Raw genomic sequence first — 25,880 nt, forward strand, 5'->3', positions numbered from 1 at the left:
TCGCTGCCCTATGTGACAAACAACGTTAGGATTCCTGCTAATCGCACAGCGTTATGGAAGTATAAACGACGTACTGCCAGTGCGTCATTTTAAAGTTTTTAATTTGGCAGGAATCACTCACATCTAACAATGTTAAAAGTGATTTATCGTAATTTTACACATCATTGTATATCCAGAACCACCAGTCATTCCAAACACCTCCTGATGAACAAATACGCATTTCGCCCCGGATTTGTTTTTGCTCTCATTCTGCAAACGTGTAAGAAGCATTAAAATCATAAACATAAAGATCTCAGAACACAGTTTTAGCAATAGCGAATGATGAAGACGGGGCTCTTTGACAAGACAGTAGGATTGGGTTATAGAGTTACAGGACCCCGATTGCGAGATACATTTCCTTTCCCACTTCCGGCTTGCTTAAATCCCGCCCCGGAATGGCAGTCTCGGTTCAAACCCCGGAGCCGTGAGCAGCGATTGGCGCACCCAGGTGTCAATCACGGTGACGACAGGTGGGTCCGGGTGACCTGGCCTCGGGGGCTCTTGATAGCATGGAAAAGAAGAGGCGGCGGAAAGAAGGTAAACTTTGCTTCTCGTCGGGAAGTTATTGTTTGAGAAATAAAGTAGAGCACACGAGGTAAGTTAGTAGTACCGGCGCTTGGGTTGCCTTTTCAATTATGTCTCGTTGCACGTTGCACGTTGAGCGTGTGTGTGTTTGCGGTACCCTTTGATAAAAAAAAAAGTGGCACAAGAACAGAGATTGTTTTTATCCCTGTGACATGCCTGACGAGTGCGTCATAAAACAGTTATATAACCTATGAGACGCTGGTTTGGCTTGCAGGATTAATGCAAATGCTGCCTTTAGGACAAACCTTGACGAAAATGCTGCGCGTTGCAGTTTTTGTTCAGGAACAGCACACCAGGCAGACCACGTACGCCGTGAACAGCTGAATTGGTAGCGTTTGTAATCGTGCTTGAAGACAAACAACTCTGCTACTGATGGGAAGATACCATGCTTTTACGAAATTGAACTATCTTCCGTGGTTAAACCGCCTACATGCTGCTCCACTGAAATGGGAGTAATGCGATTAGCATTTGTATGTACTTCTTACTAAACTGCATGAAATGTCGATGCCGATATTTGCTCTGAAGATTAATGGTTATCCTGATACTCCAGGAGAATCAAATTGATACGACTCCTAACGAGCGACTTTCACGTTAAGTGTTTTGTGTGTCGAGACGAGTAAGGGGGTCAGCCCGTTCCTCGTGATGGTCACGTATTATGCAGCATAATTGTAGAAAAAAAGTGACCTTTTCTGTACTCTTCTTTAACGATGTTTTCGTCAGACCCTCTCCATTACGTTCAATACATTTCACTCCGTTCATTATGACCCCTCCGGCTGTTTCCACCAGTCCGGCAGATTTCTCTCTAGTACTTCTCTGGAATAAGAACAATTTTGCTCATCGTATCGAAGAGCACAGGATTGTTGAAATATGTTTCAGCATTGGGAAGTATTCATTTTCTCACCCGGGGATTATTTTAATAACCCTTGACTCGACATAGTGTTTAAAAATATCTGGGAAACTAGGACACTGTTACAGCAGGGAAAATTGTGAGACGGGCAACTTTAAATAACTCCTGGCAGAGGGTCAAAATTAAGACTGTACCGACTCACCTCAGAATAGCACCCTTTAAATGGCTTACTTGTGTCACTTAGCTGAGAAGAATCTTCATTGCCGTGCAATTTTGCCCATTTTAAACACAAGAGTAAACCTAAACTGTGCATTAGAGTTTTATTAAAGGGGGAGTAAAAAAAACGCCCTAATTTTCATGTACTAGTATTTCAGTTTCATGTTTAGAAGCAAACAATCGCCATTGTCCCTAGCTGTTAATCAGTAATCTTCGCTTAACTTGGAGCTCTAGGGGGAAGGTAAGGCTCTTCTTGAAGAGCTGACCAGAAGGTCTCATGTGTGTTTGTTAACCGAATACTTTTGGGGGAAGGAATAAAAACAAAACTTCCTGGTTCTGCAGGATTTCTGCTGATGAAACCTGAAGCAGGGAGCGGGGGTTTTCAGCCCTGTTGATTAGGCCATGACGTTAAAACCCCTTCCAGTGTGTGCTGGCCTTTTGAGATGACCTCATTGGTAGACTTTGTCTGAATTAATGTGTTTATTTTTAACCAGTTTAGTCTGCAGGCTCCACGCCCGTGTTTTTCGAACACCGAGTATACTGCTTAGCTGGAATTTCTTATCAGTTCACGAGAACTGTTAGCATTTCAAGGGTTTGGTTTTGGAAAGAACGCAAGCCTTTGGAAAGATTTTAGAATGGAATTCTCGACATTCATGGTTAGAAATAAGGGAGCAAATTCCTAATTAACAAGTTGAAGAGACTGCGTGAGATGTGGAGTTGTTGGGAAATACTACATTTTAGCTAGGGTATTTTGGAAACCAAGGACTGAGTGCAGAAAAGTCTAAACAAGTGAGCAGGTCAGTTACAGACACCAGTTGACACTGGTGATTAAAGGGGACCTGCAGTCCCAGTTTCTCAGACTGGTTATTAAATCTCAGTAACAAAATAAATTCATTGATGTTATAGAATTTTTTTTACAAATTTCAAATTAAGCACAAAATTGTGGATTTTGTGAAAGTACTGTAAGTCACCATGTTGCTTTTGAGTTTCCATGAACTGCGATGTGATGTGGCCCTTCCTGCTCACTAGTCACCGTAATGACAAATGTAATGTGATGTACGGACGGATAAGTACAGGTTGTGCAGCAGACATTTCACTGCAGATGCGTTCCAGTGTGATCTACGGGCCGAGTTAACAAGTAGTATTAGCCTGCAAAACTGTCAGGAAATCGAGAGCAATATTTCTATTGGATTAAAAGAGAAGTATTCACAAGCCCGCTTGATTACAGTGTAAAAAGGCTGCATCGCGTCACTGGAAGTTTTGTTGCCTCGTTCTGAATCGCAGAATATGGCGCTGTGCGTACCTGGAAGTTTGATCTATTTTGTGATGTACACAGTATCTTGTAAAACCTTTTATTGTGGTTTGAAACGGGCTCATCAATGCCGATTCTTTCTAACCCCTAAATATAAAAACAGCGTTTTAGTTTCCCTCTAAGGGCCCACTTGCAACACGAACCAATGCAGAGGCAGGTTAACTCCAGAACCAGGCCTGGTTTAGATTTTTCAGGCATTGCTGTATATTGTTTTGCTGGGGGGCGGTACCTGGTAGTGACGCTTAAAACACATGTGCTGACACACCTTTGAGCTGAGATCGTATCCAACGTATTTTGCAGAGGCTGTTGTGAAGATCCAGGGGATTATGGAGCAGCGGGAGAAGAGACGTGGCGAGGATGGCATCACGGCAGTGCTGGACTTCCTGCTGGCCAATGCCCGGCTGGTGTTGGGGGTTGGGGGGGCCGCGGTGCTGGGCATTGCCACCCTGGCAGTGAAGCGGGTAAGCAGGCTTCTCTGCGGCTGGTTGGTGTGGGCATTGCACATCAATGAGCACACGCACAGCAGCTTTGAAAACCAGAGCAAAGGTGCCACACAGACTGCTCCAAGATGGGAACATAAATCTAGAATAAATGCTCTGCATTTAAGGGCACTTTCCTGTCTGGCTTGTGCTTCATGACCCAGTTCTCATTTGCAACATTTAATGCCTTAACTTAAGAGTGTATATGCTTGTTTAATTTTTCTGAAAATTGGAAAAAAATGGGTATAACAGCATATACTGTCTCCAATATTAGTTCTTTACAGATGAATTTCATTATGAGTGGATAAGTGCTATTCGCCGGTGCTTAGTGTTTTTCCTTTGAGCAGTGCTTTGTGAATTCTGCCCTTATAGTTGATTGACCGAGCAGGCAGGCCCCCAGATGATGAGAAGCTTGATCAGAAGGGCATTGCAGATGGATGGGAAGAGCTCAGCCTGGTCAGTGCTTCCCCGCAGCTTCTGAAGAAGGGAATCGAGGGGGTGGTGATCAAACAGCTCACAGCAGCCAGCAAAGCTCAGAAAGGTATATTTTTCATGTTTCTTATTTTAAAAAGCTGCTTGTGACTAAAAGTGGAACGGACTGTCCACCTCCATTCTTAATGGAGGCAAGATGCATATCTTGAGCTTTTGTCACACAATTTAATAACCATTTTTGGAGGAGGTCTGAATCATTTTGCTAAAAGAGACTGAATTGCAGTGGTTGAACCTTTATTAGATTAAAACGTTTGTTCTCAAAATCTTAATCAGTACGTCTTTCATAATATTGAATAGTTTTTGCTGGTTGAGAAAATACTAAATACCAGGCAGAGCAAACCTGGTATGTGATGCAAAATATAAAATACACGCTGGATGTACTGTATGTACTTCAGTGGTTTGGTGCTTCTATAATCTTGAACAGAGGTGGGCATGTTTAATGTGACCAAGAGGCTTCAGCTGCTGCACTGAATTAATTGTTTCCAATTGTTTCAGCAGAGGGAGCCAAGAGCTCCTGTGAGGCAGAGAAGCCGAAGGCCAAGATCCAGAGGATTGAGCTTTGTGTCACCCTTCAAGAGAAGCTTCAGCAGTATTACCAGAATCGCGTGGCCCTGCCTCAGCAGGAAGTCAGTCAAGCCAAGCAGCGGGCTCTAGAGATATGCACTGAGATCCAGGGGTTCCTGCGTAGCAAGCAGCCCGATATGCCGCTGGGCGAGATGTACCTGGGCGGCTCTCTGCTCGATGACCTGCAGGTTGTGGTTGCTGATCACGCTTGCCTTTTAGTGCCTTTGCAAGTCGAAGAAACCCTTTGGAGCCTCATTCCAGGAGAGGAGACCATACTGAGGAACCCCCAGTTTTGGATGGTCCGACGGACAAACCTGGAGTACTTTCCCCGAGGCAGGAGCTTCTGGGACAAATTCATTGTGGGGGGCTACCTCTCCTCTAATGCCATTATTGACGCTTTGAAGAAAGTAGTGATGGAATCTATGAACTGGCCTTCTTTAGGCAGCATGCTGGAGTGTGTGGTCAGGCCAGTAATGGGGTCTCACCAGCTGAAGGTTGAAATTCAAAGCCAACACGGTCAACTGTTCATTTACATCTTGCCTGCCATAAAGTTTGGAGAAACTGTACTCACTGCCCAACCGGAGGAGACTGAGAATTTCGACAATTTGTGGTACCAAAGCTTTTACACCTCAGAAACCACAAAGCTGGCTGATCTGGACCAAGCAGATGGTGGTATCCGGAAACGCTGCTTAAAGACTTTCAAAGCGGTGTGTAGAATTTGTCCGGGCTTGAGGAAGCTGTCTGGCTGCCACCTGACCAATGTTATTCTGCACCTGAGCAAGAAGGAACATGACTGGACAGAAGCTGCTTTTGCAGACAGATTTCAGCAAGTGATCACGGAGCTCATTGGCTACCTGGAACAAGGTGTCCTGCCCAGTTACTTCAACCAGACTGTGAACTTGCTGTCTGATTTTTCAGAAGAGGAGATAGATGAGATTGGGTTTACTTTGTACTGTGCTGTGTCTGAGCCTGATATGCTGATTCAGACATGATCATACCACGCGATTTTGTTGGCATCTGTAAATATATTATGTCTAGAACTAGTAATTACAAATATCTGGGCTGTTGTCAGCACTTTAATCACAGGAGACTAACCTTGTGTAAGTTCATTTCTGCTGCCTAAAGGTCATTTGAATGATGACTTTATACATTATAAATAAGAAAAGCAATGCACTATCTTTATTCCAGTATATAAACATGCTTTAGAACTATGGAAACAATCATTGGCATAGTTTTTTTTTAATTAATTTATAGTTATAGTGGAATTTTGAGGTGCAAAAAACGTATTTTCAAATTGTTGCTTCCACCAAACTATGGATTACTTTAAATGTCTGTGAAGCAGTTCTGTTTTTCGGAAAAATAAATTGTTAAACTCTTCTAAACGATGCGTCTCTGGCTCTCAAGCTTATACACCCGAATTACACTTTTTGAAAAACAGACTTAGTATTTTGAAATGTTGAATGTACATTTATTTTTCTGATAGAATACAAATTTATAATGTGATGTTTTCTGTCTGAGTGTATTTAATAGTAAATGCCGTCAGTTCTCACACTCTTTAAATGGTATTTTACCACTTCTTGCACTTATAGCTAAACACTGTTTTGTGCAAACGGTAGCGAATGTGGATTTTATTTTGGAATGTTCAATGTCTTATACTTTCACAGTACTAATTGTAATTCATGCTCCTATTTCTATGAAGCGCGATAAGCTATACTGTTTTAAGAACTTATTCAATAAAGATTCTAAAAATCTCTTTATCTTAACACCAAAATATGCCATTTCTTTAAATGAGTCTTACATATTTTTCCAATGTGTAAATTTTACTCTTTATTCTGCAAAAAAAACATGTTACCTTGGTAATATTTTTTTAATTGCCTGATGTTTTAAAACCCATAAGAACTCTCCTTAAAGGACAAATGAATATTCCACTAATAAAATGGTAATTTCCATATTATGTTTCGTTACACTGTCAGATGATCAAATGATGGGGAAAAAAAGAATTTGTAGTAGAATAATTTAAACGACCCTTTTCTGGGCTGCAAAATGCTCCAATAGGGCCTATGTGTTGTCATTTTGGTTGGTTGAACTTGTGGTAGCAAGACTTACCACCCTAGGCCAGGCCTAGAATTAATCGTACTGAAAAACTATAGGGATGATATTTCCCTTTGTCCTGAAAATTAATTACAAGAACTAATCATCAACTCTGAGCCAGCTACTTAGCACACCTGGTTAATGGTCTTTTGGTCATAATACACCTTCCTGCCCAATGACTTCTCTCCTGGTTTTCCTGAGCCAAAGTGAAAGGCACCTTGTGATCTTGACACTGAGAAATAAAAAAATGAGGACACATAACGGGAGTAGAAGGAGCTGGCTCACAGGAGTTATCCGGTTCCTGGATTTTTGTTTTGAGACAATACAACGATAAGTATTTTTATGTTCTTTCTGAACACCTAATTCTAGGCCTGGGCATACAGTAGCTCACATGAGCTACATTTAAACGTTTCTTATAGAAGCTTGACTGAAACTAGAAATTTGTACTTTTTTTATACTATTAAGTCTTTTTATACTGGAAAGCTAGTTGGGATAATTGAAAAACTGATACCGGCAATCTTGTATTAATTCACACCACTAAAATAAAATGTCACATTTATTAAGTATGTACAGAATGAGGCTTAGAAATGTATGACATTCAGCAATTGGTGCATTTAGCAAAATATTTCTACTAATACCTTTTTACATTAATTTATTAACAAGAAGTTTAGACAGACACAAAAATACGAATCATCCACAGAAGATGTAAATTGTTTTCATAATACCACTCAGCTTGAAGTGTCAAGTTCCAGACAGCCATCTGTGTGGACGTGTACTGAGTTCAGCACTGCTGTGAAAAATACTCTTCGCACCACAGTCCTGTGAGAGGCTACTGGGAAATCCTGTACAACTACAGGTTTTCTCCCCATCAAGTGTAAAGCGCTGGAACACAGAACAACAACTTGTCAAAAATCACAACAAAACGTCAAATTAAAAAAAACCCTCCGGGTACGTTTTAAGAAAACAGGATTATAAAAGTACCAGTGCTGGAACCCTGCATTCTTTGATAAAGGTTTCCAGTTCTGACTGATCACTGATACAGACTACCAACTTGGTATTTGTTTGTTTATAACCTTGGAAAAACAAAAATGAATCTCAGCTCTGTAGAGAGAGCTGTTCTTTTCCTGTTATGGAGAAAACGATTTGTCATGCACCCTAGAGATGAATATTTTTTTTTTCTTCCTAATGAGTGCTATTTTCTTAGCCAAGTGTCCTCCTATAATTGGGACAAGGTGGGACTTGTGATAGTCTTAAGACATAAATACAGTGAATTCTTCAAAGTAAAGGCCGGACCCCCAATTTCAAGTCCCACCTTGTCACAGTTATAGGAGGACACTTGGCTAAAGAAAACAGAAAATAATTTTAAGTGTTTTTCCCTTGCACAAAAAGCATAAATGCAACAGTAGCAATAAATGTGTGTTTGCCCCTATGTGAACATAAGGCCTCGTGTTCCCAGGCTGGCGTCAGAATTCACTCGCACCAAGAGATACACACTTCATCTTGGAGCTCTGCCAGCTCTGTTCAATTCCTAAACTGGCAGCCAAATTCCAGTAACTTTCAACGGAAACCTGAGCGGATTTTGTGCGCAGTCCGACGAAGTGAGACTGCCGTAAAAAGGCTCTAAAAACGTCCTCAAAATCCAAGAACGCTCCCATGTACTTCTGGACACGAGCAGTTACCATACAGGTTCGTCGGAACGCTTGAGCCCATGTCCCGATGGGAAAGGGGTGGGGTGAAATCTGTCCTCGGGAAGCTGTGAGTGTCATTGGTTCTGCGGGCACGTGTTCCTGGTGTGGCCCGGCTGGTGACACAGTCCGCAGGTCCTCTGTCTCTTGGCCCCTGGCACCTTGAACGAGGAATCGCCATCTGGCCTTCTGCTCTTCACACCCCCCTGCCTGCCGAACCGGGGGGCGGAGTTCGGTGCACCTGCAACGGGACGGAAAGCCTGAATCAGCGCAGAGCAGCGAGTGGATAAAACTCAAGACTCCAGACTGGACGTCCTGTGGGTTTTCAAATCCTAGGGTGGGACTGTTGAACCCATGAACGTGGGGCTTAACCCACATTACTTCACATACAGTTCTCTGCATTGGGGTTGGCTGTATTGAAAGGTTTAGCACAAAAGACAAAAGACTTTAAACGAAAGAACAGCTTCTCCTTCATTAATACTAACTTCTTCGGCTCCCAAGAGCTCAAATCCTATTACCCACCCATCGGTATCACTGTGAGACAATTTTATAACTGCCACCCCTTGGGAAAAGCAGATGCCAAACTCATATTGCTCAATGATACAATATACTGATAAGCGCCAGGTGAAAACGAGCATACAAATGTCTTCGACGTCAAATCTATTAGGTCACTGTTGGCCAGATCTTTACAGTCTGTCCTCAGGATGGCCTGCCACACTCCAGAATAAATACAGGCCTGCAGTACAACTCTCTAGGTCATCACTGGAAATGAGAAATTCACTTGCCCCAGAAATGAAAGGCATAACATTACAAATGTATTGAAACGATTGTTATGTCGTGCTCTCCCTGCACGGAACCCACACCACCTGGTCTTTATCAGTGTAAAGCAAGTATCCAGGCGACATTCTTTTTCATTCTTCTGTGAAAACGGCTTTTGACCACAGAAAATACACTTGAAAAAGTAACTTCTCCCAAAACGTACTTATAACAATGAAAATGCCTGCCTCAATAAATGAACGGGGTTATTTATTTCTGCTGCTTTCAATACGATATCTGCTCCCTGGAACTGCAGGCAGGCTGTAATGTCAGCCCTAGCTCGATGGACATGCCCTGTCCTGGCTGACAAATGTTTCCGGTTTCCAGTTCAGGGGGAACGCGGACGCGTCTGGCTGGCACTGCTCTCGCCGGTATTCAGTTTTCTTTAGTATTGACCAAATAATAATTGCTTACACTTATATAGATCTTTTCTGGACACTCCACTCAGAGCGCTTTACAGGTAATGGGGACTCCCCTCCACCACCACCAGTGTGCAGCCCCACCTGGATGATGCGACGGCAGCCATAGTGCACCAGAACGCTCCCCACACACCCGCTATCAGTGGGGAGGAGAGCAGAGTAATGTAGCCAATTCATAGAGGGGGATTATTAGGAGGCCATGATTGGTAAGGGCCAATGGGAAATTTGGCCAGGACGCCGGGGTTACACCCCTACTCTTTTCGAGAAACGCCCTGGGATTTTTAATGACCACAGAGAGTCAGGACCTCGGTTTTACGTCTCATCCGAAGGACGGCACCTGTTTACAGTATAGTGTCCCCGTCACTATACTGGGGCATTAGGACCCATATGGACCACAGGGTGACCGCCCCCTGCTGGCCCCACTAACACCTCTTCCAGCAGCAACCTTATTACTGCGCTTTCTCTACCACTGGACCTCCACCGTGTGTCTGCCTCGTCGCTTTCCGGGGGGATGAGATGGGACGAGTGCCGTCGAGTTGGTGTCGACTCATGGCGACCCCCGTCACTATCCAAAGAGTTTTCATGGCAAGATACGGAAGGAGATTGCCGGGCCTTTCTTCCGTGAAGATAGCGCTCGTGTTCTTGCTGTTGTCACGGAAACGTGATCCTCCGCCGCCAAAACTGACCCAACTGCTGCTGCCCAGTATGGGTTATTAGAGAACCTTGTGCCCGACGTGGGACACAAACCCGCTACCCCGAGATTATGAGTCTCGTGCTCTACCAACAGAGCTCATCGGGCTCCATCGCTTTCCTACTGTACATCCAACCCTTATCGGAATTGTCTCCTCTCATGTTTTTCTGACTTTAAAGTTTTTTGAGAAGCGCTATATAAAAAAAGTGTACTATTATTATATGGTCAGGACAGGCTCTGGGTTGTCATGGCCCAGAAATAAGAAGCTTACAGATAACAGATGGACGGATAAGATTGAACGGTCTTGAAAATGAAACGATTCGGCCATTTTTTTTCGGCAGGAAAGACACTGTACCTGGCGGCACGTTCTCGTCGGCCCACTGGAAGAAGCCGCACTGCTGCTCCCGGGGCCTGGCGCAGGTGTGGAAGGTGCGGCCCTTGTTGGGCCCGTCTTTCATCACGGTCCGTGTGACGGCCGGCTCGTTACACTTACACAGGATCTCCTCCCCGCCTCCTCCCCCGGCGCCTCTCCGGGCGGCCCCCGGTCGCGCGGGGCCGCCCGAGCCGAGCCCCGGGCGGCCCCCGAACCCTTCCGCCGAGGGCCACGGCGGCTGGGGGGTGCGGGACGGGTTCAGGAAGTTCCCCTCTGCCCCGTTCCCGCCTTGTTCCCCCGGCTGGTCCGCCCACAGGAAGAAGCTGCAGTTCCCCGAGCCGCACTTGTAGAACTGCCGGCCCTGGTTGGGCCCCTCCTTGCGCACTGTGAGGAGGACCGCGTCCTGCCCGCAGTTGCAGACTGTCGCATTGTGTCCGTCCCCTGCCGGAGGGCGTGAGGCCCATGTGGGCTGTTTGCTGCTCTCCGGTCTGGGCGCGGGCGAGGGGCGGTCCCTAGGCCGGTTCAGAAACTGGCTGTTCCGCAGGTGGCCGGCGGACGAGGTGCCGTTTGCTGCTGGCGCCCCAGCTCCCGCTCCTCTCAAGTACTTTAAGTCCAGGATCTCTCGCAGGGTCTCGTCACAGCCCCCGATGCACCCCACAAACTCCAGGGGCATCAAGGGAGGGAGGCTTCCTCTCTTGAACTTAAACTTCAGCCTGTAATTCAGACACAAAATGGAAAGACGCCTTCATAAGCACGATTCACCCAACACACTGGGGTTTTCAATGCAGGCGTTGCACCACAGAGGGGCTGGCGATTGCAAAAATGGACAATCGGAGGGCAAAGGTTTCAATAACATGCAAGTCATGCAATCATTTCGCAATAGCCCCAGAAGTGTACCAACGCAAGGCGATCCGTGCTGCTTCGCTGTCTGTGAGCTGAAAATACATCTTTTATTGAACTATCTCAGGAATTGCCTGCATTCATATTTCAGCGGAGCCCTGAGTGGCTCAGATCTGAAGGGAGCTTGAGCTCCCTGCTCCATGGATCTCGAGTCTGAACCTGGGCCACATCAATACTGGGATTCCCTGAGCACTGGTACACTACTGCCACCAGGAGAAGTGAAGAGGCACGGAGCTTACACATGCTCAGGGTTACGATATTAATGCTCGATTCCATCGTGGGAGCTATCAGAATAATAGCTGGAATCTGCTATTCTAGCCTTCTACTGCATGAGCCAAAATGAATGTAAAAGCAAAATGAGCCTGATTCGTATCAACAGCTGCACAGACTAATTTCCTCCTACAAAGTGTTAAGAGTAGAAGTAATGAACCTCAAACGACAGGACTGAGCCCTTAAGAGTGTAAAACGAACCCCTGTCATGAATCCCATGTACCTATGTTGGGAAATCCTTGCAGTTGCTCTGTCCTGTGGGGCAGACCCAACGCTGCTTTGCAATATGTGCTGAGCTCAACGAAGGCTAAAACTGCACAAGACTGTTCCTGTTCCTGCTCTTCTGATGAAGAAATGCCCACAGCAAAAAGAGCTGAGCTTAGTTAGCCAGAGCTCTGAGGATGCAGTGACCCCTGCAGCTTCCCAGGTGCTGGCAGCACCGAGCCCTCTGTAGATGGCTGTGTTGCCTGTGATGCATTAAAAGAGGCATGGCTCAAAACCGGGCGGGTCAAAGCAGACTGTCGACGTGCGTGCTTAGGGATCTGAACCATGACATGAAAAACGCAGAACTGTCAATTCTGATCTGAACGGGAATATCGCGAAAAAAAACTGGCAAATCGGTCCTGTTTCACCAGATTCACCTGCATTTGGCAGGAGGCTCTCTCGGGACTTCGATCCCTCCGGATCAAGAACAGGTCCAGACTTACTTGTGCACGGGATGGGGCCGGCAGGTCGAGCAGACCTCTTCATCCCGACTGACCTCCAGGACTGAATCCGGGAACCAAACTGCACACCTGCAGCTGGGGAAACCTACACAGGACAAATACATCCTAAGACAATACAAAAAAAACCCCGTTAGTTCATTGTACGCTTTCTTATATCATTTGTGGGTCTGTTCACAAAACACTGACGCTGTCTTAAATCTGCCATCACCTGATCCTGCTTTCTAATTAGCAACACGAAAACCTGCCGCTCAGAGCTCTGCCTCGTCAATCTCTGAGGAGTCTGCGGGTGACTGTGGCGAGTGATTAAACTCAGGTGCATTTCAGCCTTGCAGTTTCGCAATTCAGCCCTCGAGTGAGGCTTTTTACAGCTGCAGGATTCTGCACCCAGACAAATTCTCCTCCCCCCATGTCCGGATGGCGCCCGGGCTGGGCACCATCTGAGTTGGATGCTGCATCACTGCCATGGATCCCAGAGGGACTTCATGGATATAGCTATCGTTTAGGAGAGATCTGCATGAAGTACTGACATACAGAAGACATGATGGATGGATTAATACCCTTATCTATTATTATTTTTTAATTGTATAATGTTAGCAAGCCAAAGGGGTTGGGCAGCCAGTTGACCTTGGACCCCTAGAGGTTTCTTTCCTCCTTACAAAGGAGTTTTTGGCTCCTCTCCTCCGTTGTCTTCTGGTCTTTTCTGTTCTGTATTCACAACATGTAGGGTCACTTGCTTTGTAAAGCGCCTTGGGGCAACCTTGTTGTGAAAGGCGCTATATAAAAATAAATTCAATTGAATTGAAATATTCTTGCCAACAGAACGGAGATGTGTGGTGCGTAGAACAATCCCAATTCGGGGCGCAGAACAAGAATCCCAGTCAATCATAAAATCATGACAAAATGTCATAGGGCAGGGTGTTGCGTTCTTTTCATTACAACGGGACCTAGAGACGACAGAAGAAGCAGGGATCGGTAGCGAACGGCGGCTCTCTCACCCATGGCCGTCCTTCTTCTTCTTCAGCACCATGTCCCTGCTGCACTGCGGGCACTTCCTCACGGCGGGGGGCCCCTCCATCTGCAGCTCGTCCTGCGGGGGGAGCTCCCGGGCCTGGCCCAGATAGGCCGACAAGGCCTCGTCCAACCTGAAACCCCCAAACTCCTTGTCACACCCCCATCGCAAGGAGGAGCGACCTGCGGGGGTGCTCTTCGCGTTACAGAAGCAGAGTAATCCATTTTGGGAAGAACTGGGCAAGATAACTCCTTTTATGTGCCAATCTCAATTTGCCTGTGTGTCTCTATCGATCTCTCTTTTAATTTTCAACTATTTTCTCTGGATCGCCCTCATGCTTTGTGAAAGATGCGCCCATAAATGCTCACAAAACTGTCACAGTATTAGAACAAAGACCACACGATCGACTCAAGCTATTAATATTAATAATAATTTCTTACACTTATATAGCATCTTTCTGGACACTTGACTTAAAGCGCTTTACAGGTAATGGGGACTCCCCTCCACCACCACCAATGTGCAGCCCCACCTGGATGATGCAACGGCAGCCATAGTGCACCAGAACGCTCCCCACACACCAGCTATTAGTGGGAAGGAGAACATAGTTATGAAGCCAGTTCAGAGATGGGGATTGTTAGGAGGCCATGATTGGTAAAGGCCAATGGGAAATTTGGCCAGGACACCAGGGTTAACATCCCTACTCTTTTCGAGAAACACCCTGGGATTGTTAATGACCACAGAGAGTCAGGACCTCGGTTTTACATCTCATCTGAAGGATGGCATCTTTTTACAGTATAGTTCTTCGTTTCTATACTGAGGCATTAGGACCCACACAGACCACAGGGTGAGCGCCCCCAGCTGGCCCCACTAACACCTCTTCCAGCAGCAACCTTAGTTTTTCCCAGGAGGTCTCCCACCCAGGTACTGACCAGGCTCACACCTGCTGAGCTGCAGTGGGCTGCCAGTGCTGAGTTACAGGGCGATGTAGCTGCTGGCTGTAAGCTAAAGGGGGCTGATTTACTCACTTCTTCGCCTTCCTCACGGCCTCGATGAAGACCTGCTTGTATTTCTCCACGTGGTGCCGCAGGACCGTGAACTTGTCCTTCTTGCCCTCGGAGACCAGCTTGAGGTCCGCCTCCAGCTCGGCTCGCAGGTCAGGCTTGGACATTTCATAGCCCATCGAGTCGTAGCCTGCAAAACCAGTGATGACAGCAACATGTACGCTGAAGAGACCGTTTGCCTGCACCCTCTCCAGTCCTTACTAGCAAGTGCCTGTTTAACAAAGGCTAGTGTGAAAGAACAACGATTTTAAGCCAGCAGAGATCAAATCCTTTCAGAAGAGAAGACAAATAATCCTAAAACTGTGTTTACTTTGTATTACTGTAAAAGGTTTTGGACCTTGCCATAATGAATGATGTTATGCGCACTGTTTCTAGCCTGTTCTATTTTCCATTCTGGGTAAGGATAGTTTCAATATGGTGCTGGACGAGGGAGGAAAATTTAAGAACTCTTGGGGAGGCGGACATAAGCTTCAAAGGTGTGGTGAACTCTAGAGCAGTTACCATGCTCTCAGCTTTCTATTCTTGTTCCACTATCTTCGTCATAACAGGAGGATCTGTAGAATTTTGTTTTCCCCTTTTGTGTTTTGTGTTGATCAATGACAAAAAATCCCAGATTCGGATTTCACACTGTAACAAAATAAACTGTGAAACGTGTCAAACTGGGCTCAATACTTCTGATAGCCACTGTTCTGTTAAATCTAATTCTATTTCATAAAACGCAGTGTACTACAAATATCATAAATTATACGGTGTCCAGTTTAAAATGACAACACTTTTGCATTAAGATTCTGTACAGGTTTTGAAAAGCTAACTGAATGGTGCTATTGTTAAATACTATCTCCAATGGCTGTTTCTTCATTCTCATTAAAACAAAAACATTGAACAGGTCTGTTAAAAAGCTCTGTTTGCTTTCCAAGTGTAACTAGACCTTTCTTCCATTTCCTGCTTTGCTGGTGAACTTGGCAGAGGCTTGTTACTGTGTTCTCACTGGTAATATAATACAACACTGGCCCAGGGCTGGCTGCGTGTTCACCTATATAAGATAACATAAGTAGTTCAGGTGGGTAGCTGCGTCAGTAGTTTGCATAATCTGCAAAGGAACAAGTAATATGTTTATTCCATGCTGAAAAGAGAAGAGAGAAAACACAATGTTTCGGCTGTGTTGCCTTCTTCAGGTGTGGTAAGATAAGATGAGATCACTTTATTGGCCATATACAATTTCTTGCATTAGGAATTTGTCTTTTCGCATACCCCAACTCGCTCTCCATGAGACACACAGACAGGGAGAGAAGCTTGGGGTCAGAGCGCAGGGTCAGCCATTTATATGGCGCCCCTGGAGCAGTTGGGGTTCAGGGCCTTGCTCGGGGGCCCAACGGAGTAGGATTCCTCTGCCGGCTGCGGGATTTGAACCGGCAACCTTCCAGCCACAGGCGCAGATCCTGAGCCACAGTGCCACCGCACTGCCATATATGTAAGGTCAGCCCCGGCCTTTACATTTTGGAAGCATTCACAGTTCAGGAAAGGCGACCCAGGGCTGCTCTAAAACTCTGAAAGCATGCAAGGGGCCTAAGACACTCATTACCTTCCACCAAGCCCATCCCCAGCTCCCCTGGGAGGAACCTCTGGTCAGCGGTCAGCCCCACGTACATCCTGGACTTGATTGTCTCTATGTGGTCGGCGTGAGTGGCGTCCGTACCTGGGACACAGCAACAGACCACGAGGAAATTCACTTCGGCGAAAGTGACGGTTTTATCTACCGTAACTAGACTGTAGCATCTGTCAGCCACCCTTTACTGCTATAATGAGAAAATCCCCATCATACATCTGCGCGTCTTAAAAAAATTAGAGTTAAACAATGTTGTCCCCTGCTCTTATAATAAACTAGTGAAACTGCAGCACAAATAAGCTATAGCACTAGAATCTGGGCACTGAAGCATCAGTTTGAGTGACACCTGAATAAGCACATCATACTGTGAATAATCCAGAATCCTTATATTGGTTTATTTGATTCTATGGGGTCAAAAAAAAAGCTTCATCCCTGGAACTGGCAAAATACAGTTTAAGACGAAAATCCAAATTTCTAGTGCAGAACCATTTTGACACACAAATATTCTAAAACATTCTGCTCCGCACAAGCATTTTTCTCTGTGCAAGTGTCAGCGCTGGTCAGTAAAGCGCTTGCACTGACCAATGCCGTGCTTCTCCATCAACGAGATGAGGTCAGCCTCCGTCAGCAGCTGGGGGGGGGTGGTCTCCCCATCCACCATCTCAATAGCCGTGGGCTGGAACCGGGACCCTGGCTCGTACACTGGGATAACCTGCAGACGGACAGGGGACACCTCAGTCCTACCGCACCGACAGGGCACCGCGGCCAACGAGTGAGGCATGCAGACTCTCCCTTTTGCTTATCCTTATGTTCCAACCCGTAGAGGGTTAGGAATACAGTTTCATTCCCGACTTTGGAACATTTCACTCCCTGTAGCATGAGAGACTGGATTCTACATTCTGAGTTTCAGTGGACGTTAGGTTAAAAGGTTCAAGACTCTTCACCATAAAAATGGAACAAAACAAGAGGTTAATTAATTCCATGCTCTACAGCAATTTTCAGTGTGTAACTGACCCCTGCTTGTCCCTCTGCAGCTCAGAAGACGACACAGCTCCACATTCTAAAGCTTGTGTAGGACAGGAATCACAAGCAGATCGGGACACTCTCTCTCAAGTTCTCCCTTTACTCCATCAGCAAAGCTGAGACAGCTTAATACCTTAGCGTTCCACTTGTCATAGGGGTAGACCTCCAGGTAGTTTCTGGCTATGATCATAAGTCCATGGGCAGAGAACTTCTCCTGGCCGATGTCAATGTCAACAATGGTTTCCTGCCCCTGGGCATCCTGGGAACAGCACGCCAGGAAATGCCGGACGATGAACTCGTACAGCCGCTGCTCATTTCCCTGCACAGTGAAAAAACGAAATCCAGCCCAAACTACCCAGGGTTTTCAGCAAAAAACGTGGAAAGGCAGGACACCTGATACCTTAATTTCATGCTGTCAAAGCAGAAAATACATCTTCAAAACTATGAAATCTTTTAAATCACAACGTTCTTATAAATAATTATAATATTCTTATCATATTATAGCACCTTCAACATTATCATATAATCTGTAATAATTCAGCCTAGTGAGCAATATTGCTGAATTTATTGTATGAATGTATTTGATTTTTTTTTCTGCAATTTGATTTCCTAATCTTTGGAGTGGCAGCCTGCAAGATGTTAGCCACAGATCACAAACCATTACTCTTTACAAGATACTTTTTTCATTTCCAGTCACTTTCCTTTTCTCCTGGCAAGAGGGCAGAAAAACGGCTCTAAGACAGAAAGGCAGACATTGTGTTCCCAGTATTGTCCCGCACAGCTCTGCCGACAGCGCTGTGCTGGCGCCTCGGCCCCTGACTCACCTGCAGGCTGCTGGTGTATTTGGTGGGGTGAATGGGGGGGTGGGCCTGGTCATTCTTCGTGCCGTTCCGCGGTGTGGGCCCACCCCTCTCCAGGATACCCTGAGCAAAAGCCCCCCAGCGATTATCCCCGGTCTGCTGCTCCACCAGGGAGGTGAGGTTCAGGTCTCTGGGGAACATGTTCGTCTCCGTTCGGGGATAGCTGATGTACCTGGCCACGCACAACACACAGGCCCCCATCAGACAATGCATCTCGCCCTGCACATCCCCGAGATCAAAGTGCATTACACGGCTTTTCCTTGTGCACAGGGCATTAACTGGTCCTTCTACTTCATAAAATGTGCCTTGAAATACCTTGGGCAAAAAAAGCCACGAAAAGTAAAAGCACAGTTTAATTATTATGCATTTTGTAAACGTGACGTATTCAGAGTCGGTCTCATTCAGCATGACCTACCCTTGGGTGTACAGTTTTTCTGCAATTTTCATGGTCTCCTTGGCGCTTATTTTCAGCTTGCGAGACGCCAGCTTCTCAAGTTCCTGGAAAAAGCAGTCAGTTCAGACACGGAAAGGCACAGCAGGAGTGACGAAAAGTGAAGATGTTTCGATGTCGTGAAAGTGTAGATCTGAAGATTGAGAGACATTCGTTTTTATATAGTTTATGAAATATTTAGGTTTAGGACATATCTACACTTATATAGTTCCCAAAATTGCCACAAATGAAGCATAAAGGAACAAGAGGAAACAAACACAAAATCATTATTGTTTACTAAATCAAAATTGACCCTGAAATCAATTTAATAAGTTCTCTTTCTTAGAAGAAGTTTAACAGTGCAGAGTAATACCTTCAAAAGCAAGACCTGATTAAAAACAAACTTCTCAAATCATTTCGATGAGGCTTTGGACAGTTCTGTAGCACTGAAACAGTCCCGGTGAAAGTGACTAATGATCACCGCCATGCTTGCAGACTCTGGCATGTTGTCCAATCTTGTTCTGCTGGACCTTAGCCCTGCCTCTTGCATTTTGTTAATAATGCAATCCTCCTAAATTGCTAAGAGACCTACACTGGCAGTTCCTGGGGCTGCTCTTAGCTGGTTTGGCTCTGATCTTTCTGAACGAAAACAATCTGTGACAACAGGAAGAGCAGCCTTATACCACCTCCTTAGTGACCGTAGGTGTTCCACAAGGCTCAGTTTTAGACCCTATTCCTTCAGAATCTACACTTGACCAGATCACCATGGTGTTGACATGTCAACCTCGAGGACACTTAGATTTATGCGCAGACTAAGGCAGACGCATGCCTTATCAAAGTGTCACTGCTCCTACAAAATGCCTGTCAGATATTAAAACCCGGATGCAGTTCCAAAGTGACAAGACAGATGCTTCTGGAGCCAGCACACCAACTGCGCAACATGGATGCCTTTTAACACACTCATTGATGGCTGGGAGATAAGATGCTAGTGAAAAAGTCTGGTTTCTTCTTGCCCGGTGTTTATCAGTCAGAAATATTACAAGGGTGTCCTTCTTTCACCTGTGTAATTGCATCCATTTATAACCCATCCTGTCCCAATCAGATGCTGAGAAACTGGCCCATGCCTTTATTTTCTCTAGAGTGAACTGCTATAATGCATTCCTTGCCAGTAGCTCTATGTTCAAAACTGCTGGACTCTTCAACAGATCCAAACCCCACATGAATATGTCCTTTCCTAGCATCCAGAACATTGGCTTGTCTTCAAAACGTCCGATCTACAAAGCATTAACCAATCAGGCTCCTTCCTACCTCAAAGGCTATCATACTTTGCCTTGATAGATCTGTTCTTTTAACTCTGGCTTGCCGTGTGTGTCATGCGACAGGTGCCAGACACTGGATGATATGGATTTCTGCAGAAATGTACCTAAATTGTGTTTGTTTTTTGTGGACTGGTTAATCTTCCCCATCTGTACCTGTTGTCACAGGCTGTTTAAAAGCACATCTCTTGAGGTTAGCTATTTTTGACCTTTTTGTATCTCAGATTTGTTCTCTCAACCAATGTAACTGTATATTGATTTGTTAGCTCCTCTGAAAAGCATTTTGAGATGTCTCGATAAGAAAAGGGCTAGATCAAACAAAGACATTTATTTCACCACAGAGCAGCCATTTCAGCTTTAAGGAGAGCGTAAAGATAAGCAGTAAGAAAGGTCTAGGCAATTTTGTACTTACTACAGTGTCGAGAGGCAAAGGCCTCCATTTGCTTTTTGGTTTACTGGTCACGTCAATAACTGTGGCTACAGGATCCTGGAAGAGAAAGGCACAGTAAGCCTTCACTAAATGATTAAAACACAGGCTACAAACATGCAAAACCTGACTGAACAGAGCTCCTCCAGATGCCACAGTGCAAAGTACATCTTGTCATTTGCTTAAGGACTCTTTTCATTAACAACTGCAAACACGAACCCATTAACTGGCTAAAAACAACAGATACTATTGTTAAAGAAACTCTAGGAAACATATTATTAACATGAATGGAGCTTAAAGGCTGTCCTGTTGTAGCCATGTTAGAAGATAAATTCTAAGTGCTGTTTTAGCCTCAGGCTTGTGTTAAGGATGTCTCAAAGGCTCTATATTCCTCTAGATTTTTCTTATGCCTCACTTTTTAAAGTATTTACAATAAATAAAGTATGTACATAGCAAAAAACTAACGTGGACGTGTGAGTACAGTACGTACCTCCATACAGATCTGGTAAAGGACCAGGCAGGCAGTGTGATTAAAAAGCCGGTGTCTTTTCCAGCTGAAATCTACCTCCCCGTCCTCAGTGTGGTGGAGCACTGCAGGAAACAGAACAGGACTCAGAGCCGCGCGGAGAGACCACGCTCCCAAAATGACAAAGAGCCCCCGGAAAGCAACGCTGCCGACAAGAGATGAGAAAGAGAGCTTATTTTTAAAATTCGGCCCACCTTTAATTTTGAAAAACGTCTCTGGGATGAACGCCTGGATGGCTTTAAACCGCTCCACCACAAAGCCCAGAGTGGGAAACTGACAGCTGCCGTAGCTGATCAGCTGATCGGCGAGGACTGTGGGAAATATCTTCTGCAAGCGTAGCGTCTGGAATCTTGTAAAAGATGCCCCTGGAAACGATGGAAATGGGATCTGATTAATTTAGGAGAAAATGGAGTTCAAACAAAGCTAACTCGGAAAGATATAGACGTACTTTGACACAGAGACCACATTAGCATGCATGCATCACTAAGGATGTGTTCATTAATAACAATTGCTTACACTTATATAGTGCTTTTCTGGACAATCCGCTCAAAGCGCTTTACAGGTAATGGGGACTCCCCTCCACCACCACCAGTGTGCAGCCCCACCTGGATGATGCACCAGTATGCTCACCACACATCAGCTACCAGTGGAGAGGAGAACAGAGTGATGGAGCCAGTTCATAGATGGGGATTATTAGGAGGCCATGATTGGTAAAGGCCAGTGGGAAATTTGGCCAGGAAGCCAGGATTAACACCCCTACTCTCTTCAAGAAACGCCCTGGGATTTTTAATGACCACAGAGAGTCAGGACCTTGGTTTTACGTCTCATCTGAAGGACGCTGCCTTTTTTACAGTATATTGTCCCTGTCACTATATTGGGGCATTAGGACCCACACAGACTGTGGGTTAGGCGCCCCCTGCTGGCCCCACTAAAACCCCTTCAAGCAGAACCTTAGTTTTTCCCAGGAGGTCTCCCATCCAGGTACTGAACAGGCTCCCACCTGCTGAGCTTCAGCAGGTAAAACAGTGGACTGTTTTTTGCACTGTAAGTAGAAATGCAGAATCCCAGTTTACCGATGCGGAGGTCCAGTTCCTGCCTGACATCCACTGCGTCACTGATGTTGATGTCAGGCTCGATCAAAGTCTCGCAGGCCCTTCGAATGGAGTTGGGGGTGATCTCGGAGAACCGTGCGCGGAACACCTGAAGACTGGTCTTCACTGACACGACAGACACAGAGGATTAGACGCCACCATGTCCCGTCAATAACCAAACACAGAGCCACAGAGCAGGTCTCGGCGCACACAACATTCCAGCAGTTCTACAGAAATCAACAGTGCTGAACCACTCCAGAGAGTGCAGGACTGTTAATCCACTGGCATGAAATCCTTGTTCTTCAGAAAAACATGCATAGGAACAGCAGTGGTTACCTATAATATTTAGCAAAGTTCTGCACTGAAGCACTGTTAACACAAAGAACTCGTTCCAGCAAAGCTAAATTAAAATGACTGCATCTGCAAACAGCTGTGACTAAGCACAAAAATAGCACAAACCAGGAAAGGACGCCAGTGAGAGAACTGAAAAACCACCCACCTGCTCTACATACATCAATGATCTCAAAGCCGATGTTCTCTCCTTCGCGATCGCAGTCAGTCCAGATGACCAGTGCCTGGCACTGGTGCGCCTCCCTCTCCAGAGTCCTCTGTGGAAAGGACAGGGGTCAGAGGACACCCACAGACAAGACGGGGCCTCACAGGCGTTCCAAAAAGGCCCGGATCACAGGCACAAAGGACAAAGATTCAAGCCTCAGCTTCAGGAAAGTATTTAAGCCCTTATCTGAATAAGGCAAAGTTGAAACATCGACCTGACAGAAACATTACAATAATCTTAGAATGAATATTTAAAAGATAATATTGTTCTACATTATTGGCAATGTTCATGTATTCTATATTATATTAATAACTAACTTTTTATGCAAGCATAATTAAAAAGAAATTAAGAGCTTTAAAACAGGCAGCGGCATAGATTTCCATTCTGAAAAGACGGAAGGGAATAAAATAATGTTTTGGCTGTAGAGCCTTCTTGAAGAGGGAGAATGTGTGAAAGTGTGCAGAGGTATAAGTCCCTGCGCCCTCACAGCCGAAACTGGGCTTTTTCCATTTGAAACCTTTTTGAGCATGGAACCCCTACTTGCTCCTGATCAGCAAGAATTGCTCACCTAAATTGACAATCGCTATTTCGACCAGACCAGTGATCTGGGAGTCTGTGAAAGCAATGGTTAACTTTGTTTAGATTTTTTGAGAATGTGTTCTGCCATAACAAATTATCATAAAATGATTATCAGCTATAGAATTCTAAGGTAGAAGCCTCTTCACATGCTACAATCACAATGAATTTACAGAAGATATGTACAGTATAATGGCCCAGGAATTCAAAATAAAAAGGCACACAACCATACCTTGATGTCCACATAGTTGTCAGGACAATATTTTTCGACTTCTGCATCAAACAGCATCACAGGATTACAGCTGTGCCTAAGAGGAAAAGCAGTGCACTGGATCATCAGTAAAGGCAACTGTGTCTATATCAAGAGAACCGTCCAAAACCAAAATCACTGCCCACACACCACACAATTCCAGCATTACAGTCCAGTGCAGACTAGCATATGTGCCTGTCATGAATTTGCTCACTAATAATTAAATAAATAAGCATCAGGGTTAAAGTATCAAGACATACAGGCTTTACAAGCGCTTTATAAAAAAGGCAGATGGATAAAAGGCAAGACTTATATTCAGAGGACAGGAGGGTTGTATGTTTCTGTTTTCCATACCACTTCTGAAACGGAGCCTTGAATTCCAGTGCTAAGAGGTGCCCAGAGACTGAGGTCATAGAAACTGTCACATTCTGTGGAAATAATGGAAAGCCAGGACTCAAATATAGGGAAAGATGCCATTTTTTTTTACTACAGTGAAATTCCTATATTCTCCACAACCCATATTCCCTCTAAAATCAAAGCTGTTCCTCTGCCTTTACAACATTTTAAAAAACTCATTTCAGAACAAGCAAGGATAATACATATTCTTTGCATTTCTACATAAGGTATCGCCGGCGATATAATTTTATACCTTCAAAAGGTTACGTAGCACCCAGCATTCTCTTTCGGACAAAGCAAATCAGAATACTTTACCTGCCCAAACAAGTGATACTCGTATTCGTAGATTTTATTAAACTTTGACAGGCCCTCTCTCTGCAAAACAATTTTATAAAACAACATTTAGATCATTACATTAGATGGAACACATCACACTGAGTGCTTTTCACACTTGCATAAAATGCACTCAGAACAAAAAGAGTGCCTTCTCCCTCAAAGCCAAGTTAGAAAGGATAAATCTCCTTAAAAAAAACTGGATCATAAGAAAACTGGGGCAGCAGTGAGACACTGCTGTTGTGCGCTTGAGGAAGGTTCTTCAATCAAGCTGTATAAACGTACTTGAGGTAACTGTGTGATCCAAATAAAAATGAGCAAGTAGATCAACATTTGATTTACGTGTGTGGCACAGTGGTTAGCATTGCTGCCTCGCACTGCTAGGGCCACTGGGTTCAATTCCGGACCTGGCGTACTATCTGTGGGGAGTTTGTATGTCCCCCCCCTGTTTTCTCGCCACAGTCCAAAGACATAGTACACTTGATCTTAGCCAAAAGGGAGAGAGGTTTGGATGTTCTTCCTGTGTTCGTGTTGTTTTCCTCCGGGTGCTCCAGTTTCCTCCCACAGTCCAAAGACATACTGGGAGGTTAAGTGCCTTCTGGGACAACTGGCCCTGGTGTGAGTGCGTGCGTGTTTGTGTCTGTACATATCCTGTGAAGGAGTAGCGTCCTGTCCATGGTGTATCCCAGCTTGTGCCTGTTACTTGCTGGGATAAACTCCTGCCCGCGACCCGTAATTGGATTAAGTGGTGAAAGAAAATGGATGAATGGAAAACTTTTATTTTAAAGGCTTGACAGCCTGATAAACAGTATTTACTTTGTTAAAGCTAGAGTTGATCACAGACTAGGACTAGTAAAACCAGGACTGAAGAATTGAGTTGAGCTTCAAATACCGCGGTGTGGCAGCAAACACACACGCACTTTACGCAACGCTGGGGCGCTGCCGATACCGAGGGTGGTCACTCACCCTCCTCATCCTCCCGTTAGACATGATCTCTGCTATCCCCTTCGCCGCATCGTTCTTCTCGGCCACACAAAGGACCTTCTTGATCGGCAGCCTGCGGCTCATGTCTGTGGAGGCCGGGCCACTGAGCGCTCTGTGCCGGCTGTAGACAGTCTCTCTCAGTCCGCGGAGGGTCAGAAGCCTCCGGGCCAGGCGGATCATCCCAGAACAGCCCCTAGCGCTGGCATGGCGTTGAAGGCACGTCTACCTGACAAATGACCGATCATTTACATGGCTCTTCCGAGGTCTTCCCTGTCCAATTGCTAAAATAGTCAGGTGTTCAACATATAAATAGAGACCAACTACGCTGGCATCCCAAAACAAAATCCTATTTCTTTATCGCTTAAGTTCTAAAAAAGTACAAACTTTTATCCTATACTTTGTTACTACATGCCGCTTACGGACGGTATACGGTTAAATTATAATTAGACTGATCGCTTCGTTATTCGACCAGATTTCACTCTTGGCATCTAAAAGGAGGGAAACGGATTTTTGCCAAAGAACCAGGCAATCCAGTAACAGGAACACATTATAATAATTACTGTAAACATACATAGATATCTCGTGTACACAAAACCCCAATCGTTCAAAACAGCTACCGGTAACTTACTTTATAGTCAAGTTCCTCCAAACTCCAGCTCTCCAGAAACAAATTCAGCGCCTTCCCCGACCTGTCGCAAATACTAATAAAATATTTGTGCCGTAAAGTGTAACCTGGATTGAGGAAAAAAACTACAAATCCCAGTGAGCGCTACAACCGCTGTTCTTTTTACATTATGGAAATAAATGATTTAAAATAAATAATACGTTAATCGAGACACATCAGAAATACAATTTTATAATTTTCCACCGTTCATAAAAAAGGGATAATCTAAATGACAGCAGCAAGAAGCACCGATACTTCCTTGTCAGTA

General features: G+C 45.1%; 2 protein-coding genes across 5 annotated transcripts; one reads left to right on the forward strand and one right to left on the reverse strand.

The window, feature by feature from the left end:
- Nucleotides 1–493: 493 nt before the first annotated feature.
- On the forward strand, nt 494–6,297 carry mief2 (mitochondrial elongation factor 2). 4 transcript variants are annotated; one of them, XM_088936933.1, is made up of 4 exons: nt 494–634; nt 3,300–3,460; nt 3,851–4,019; nt 4,469–6,297. In XM_088936933.1, exons 2-4 carry the CDS (start codon nt 3,326–3,328, stop codon nt 5,524–5,526), a joined length of 1,362 nt encoding a protein of 453 aa, XP_088793059.1. In that variant the 5' UTR covers nt 494–634; nt 3,300–3,325; the 3' UTR covers nt 5,527–6,297. The 4 variants fall into 4 exon arrangements, with proteins under 4 accessions (XP_088793059.1, XP_088793056.1, XP_088793057.1 ...); XM_088936930.1 differs by having other exon boundaries at nt 497–576; nt 4,466–6,297; XM_088936931.1 differs by having other exon boundaries at nt 506–576.
- An 866-nt stretch (nt 6,298–7,163) lies between these two features.
- Nucleotides 7,164–25,642, reverse strand: top3a (DNA topoisomerase III alpha). Its single transcript, XM_088936483.1, has 20 exons — nt 25,577–25,642; nt 24,931–25,174; nt 23,947–24,006; nt 23,590–23,663; nt 23,218–23,293; nt 22,353–22,461; nt 21,836–21,979; nt 20,957–21,127; nt 20,727–20,827; nt 20,222–20,296; nt 18,479–18,561; nt 18,028–18,235; nt 17,337–17,522; nt 16,763–16,892; nt 16,157–16,270; nt 14,539–14,704; nt 13,500–13,646; nt 12,487–12,609; nt 10,592–11,322; nt 7,164–8,551 (listed from the first exon to the last, which is right to left on the reverse strand). The coding sequence occupies exons 2-20, from the start codon at nt 25,126–25,128 to the stop codon at nt 8,388–8,390; spliced, it is 3,060 nt and encodes a 1,019-aa protein (XP_088792609.1). The 5' UTR covers nt 25,129–25,174; nt 25,577–25,642; the 3' UTR covers nt 7,164–8,387.
- Between the last annotated feature and the right edge of the window lie 238 nt (nt 25,643–25,880).

Source organism: Atractosteus spatula, chromosome 18 (assembly GCF_055471065.1).
Source record: "Atractosteus spatula isolate fAtrSpa1 chromosome 18, fAtrSpa1.hap1, whole genome shotgun sequence".
Taxonomy (NCBI): domain Eukaryota; kingdom Metazoa; phylum Chordata; class Actinopteri; order Semionotiformes; family Lepisosteidae; genus Atractosteus; species Atractosteus spatula.

What these genes read in the sequence shown, in the direction of transcription:
- mief2 (XM_088936930.1), top strand. Translation starts at nt 549, where the DNA reads ATGGAAAAGAAGAGGCGGCGGAAAGAAG. An exon ending in GAAGAGGCGGCGGAAAGAAG is followed by an intron (nt 577 to 3,299) that starts GTAAACTTTGCT and finishes CGTATTTTGCAG; the next exon opens with AGGCTGTTGTGAAGATCCAG. An exon ending in CCACCCTGGCAGTGAAGCGG is followed by an intron (nt 3,461 to 3,850) that starts GTAAGCAGGCTT and finishes CTGCCCTTATAG; the next exon opens with TTGATTGACCGAGCAGGCAG.
- top3a (XM_088936483.1), bottom strand. Translation starts at nt 25,128, where the DNA reads ATGATCCGCCTGGCCCGGAGGCTTCTGACCCTCCGCGGACTGAGAGAG. An exon ending in CTAACGGGAGGATGAGGAGG is followed by an intron (nt 24,007 to 24,930) that starts GTGAGTGACCAC and finishes ATTGTTTTGCAG; the next exon opens with AGAGAGGGCCTGTCAAAGTT. An exon ending in CATTGATGTATGTAGAGCAG is followed by an intron (nt 21,980 to 22,352) that starts GTGGGTGGTTTT and finishes CTGTCGTGTCAG; the next exon opens with TGAAGACCAGTCTTCAGGTG.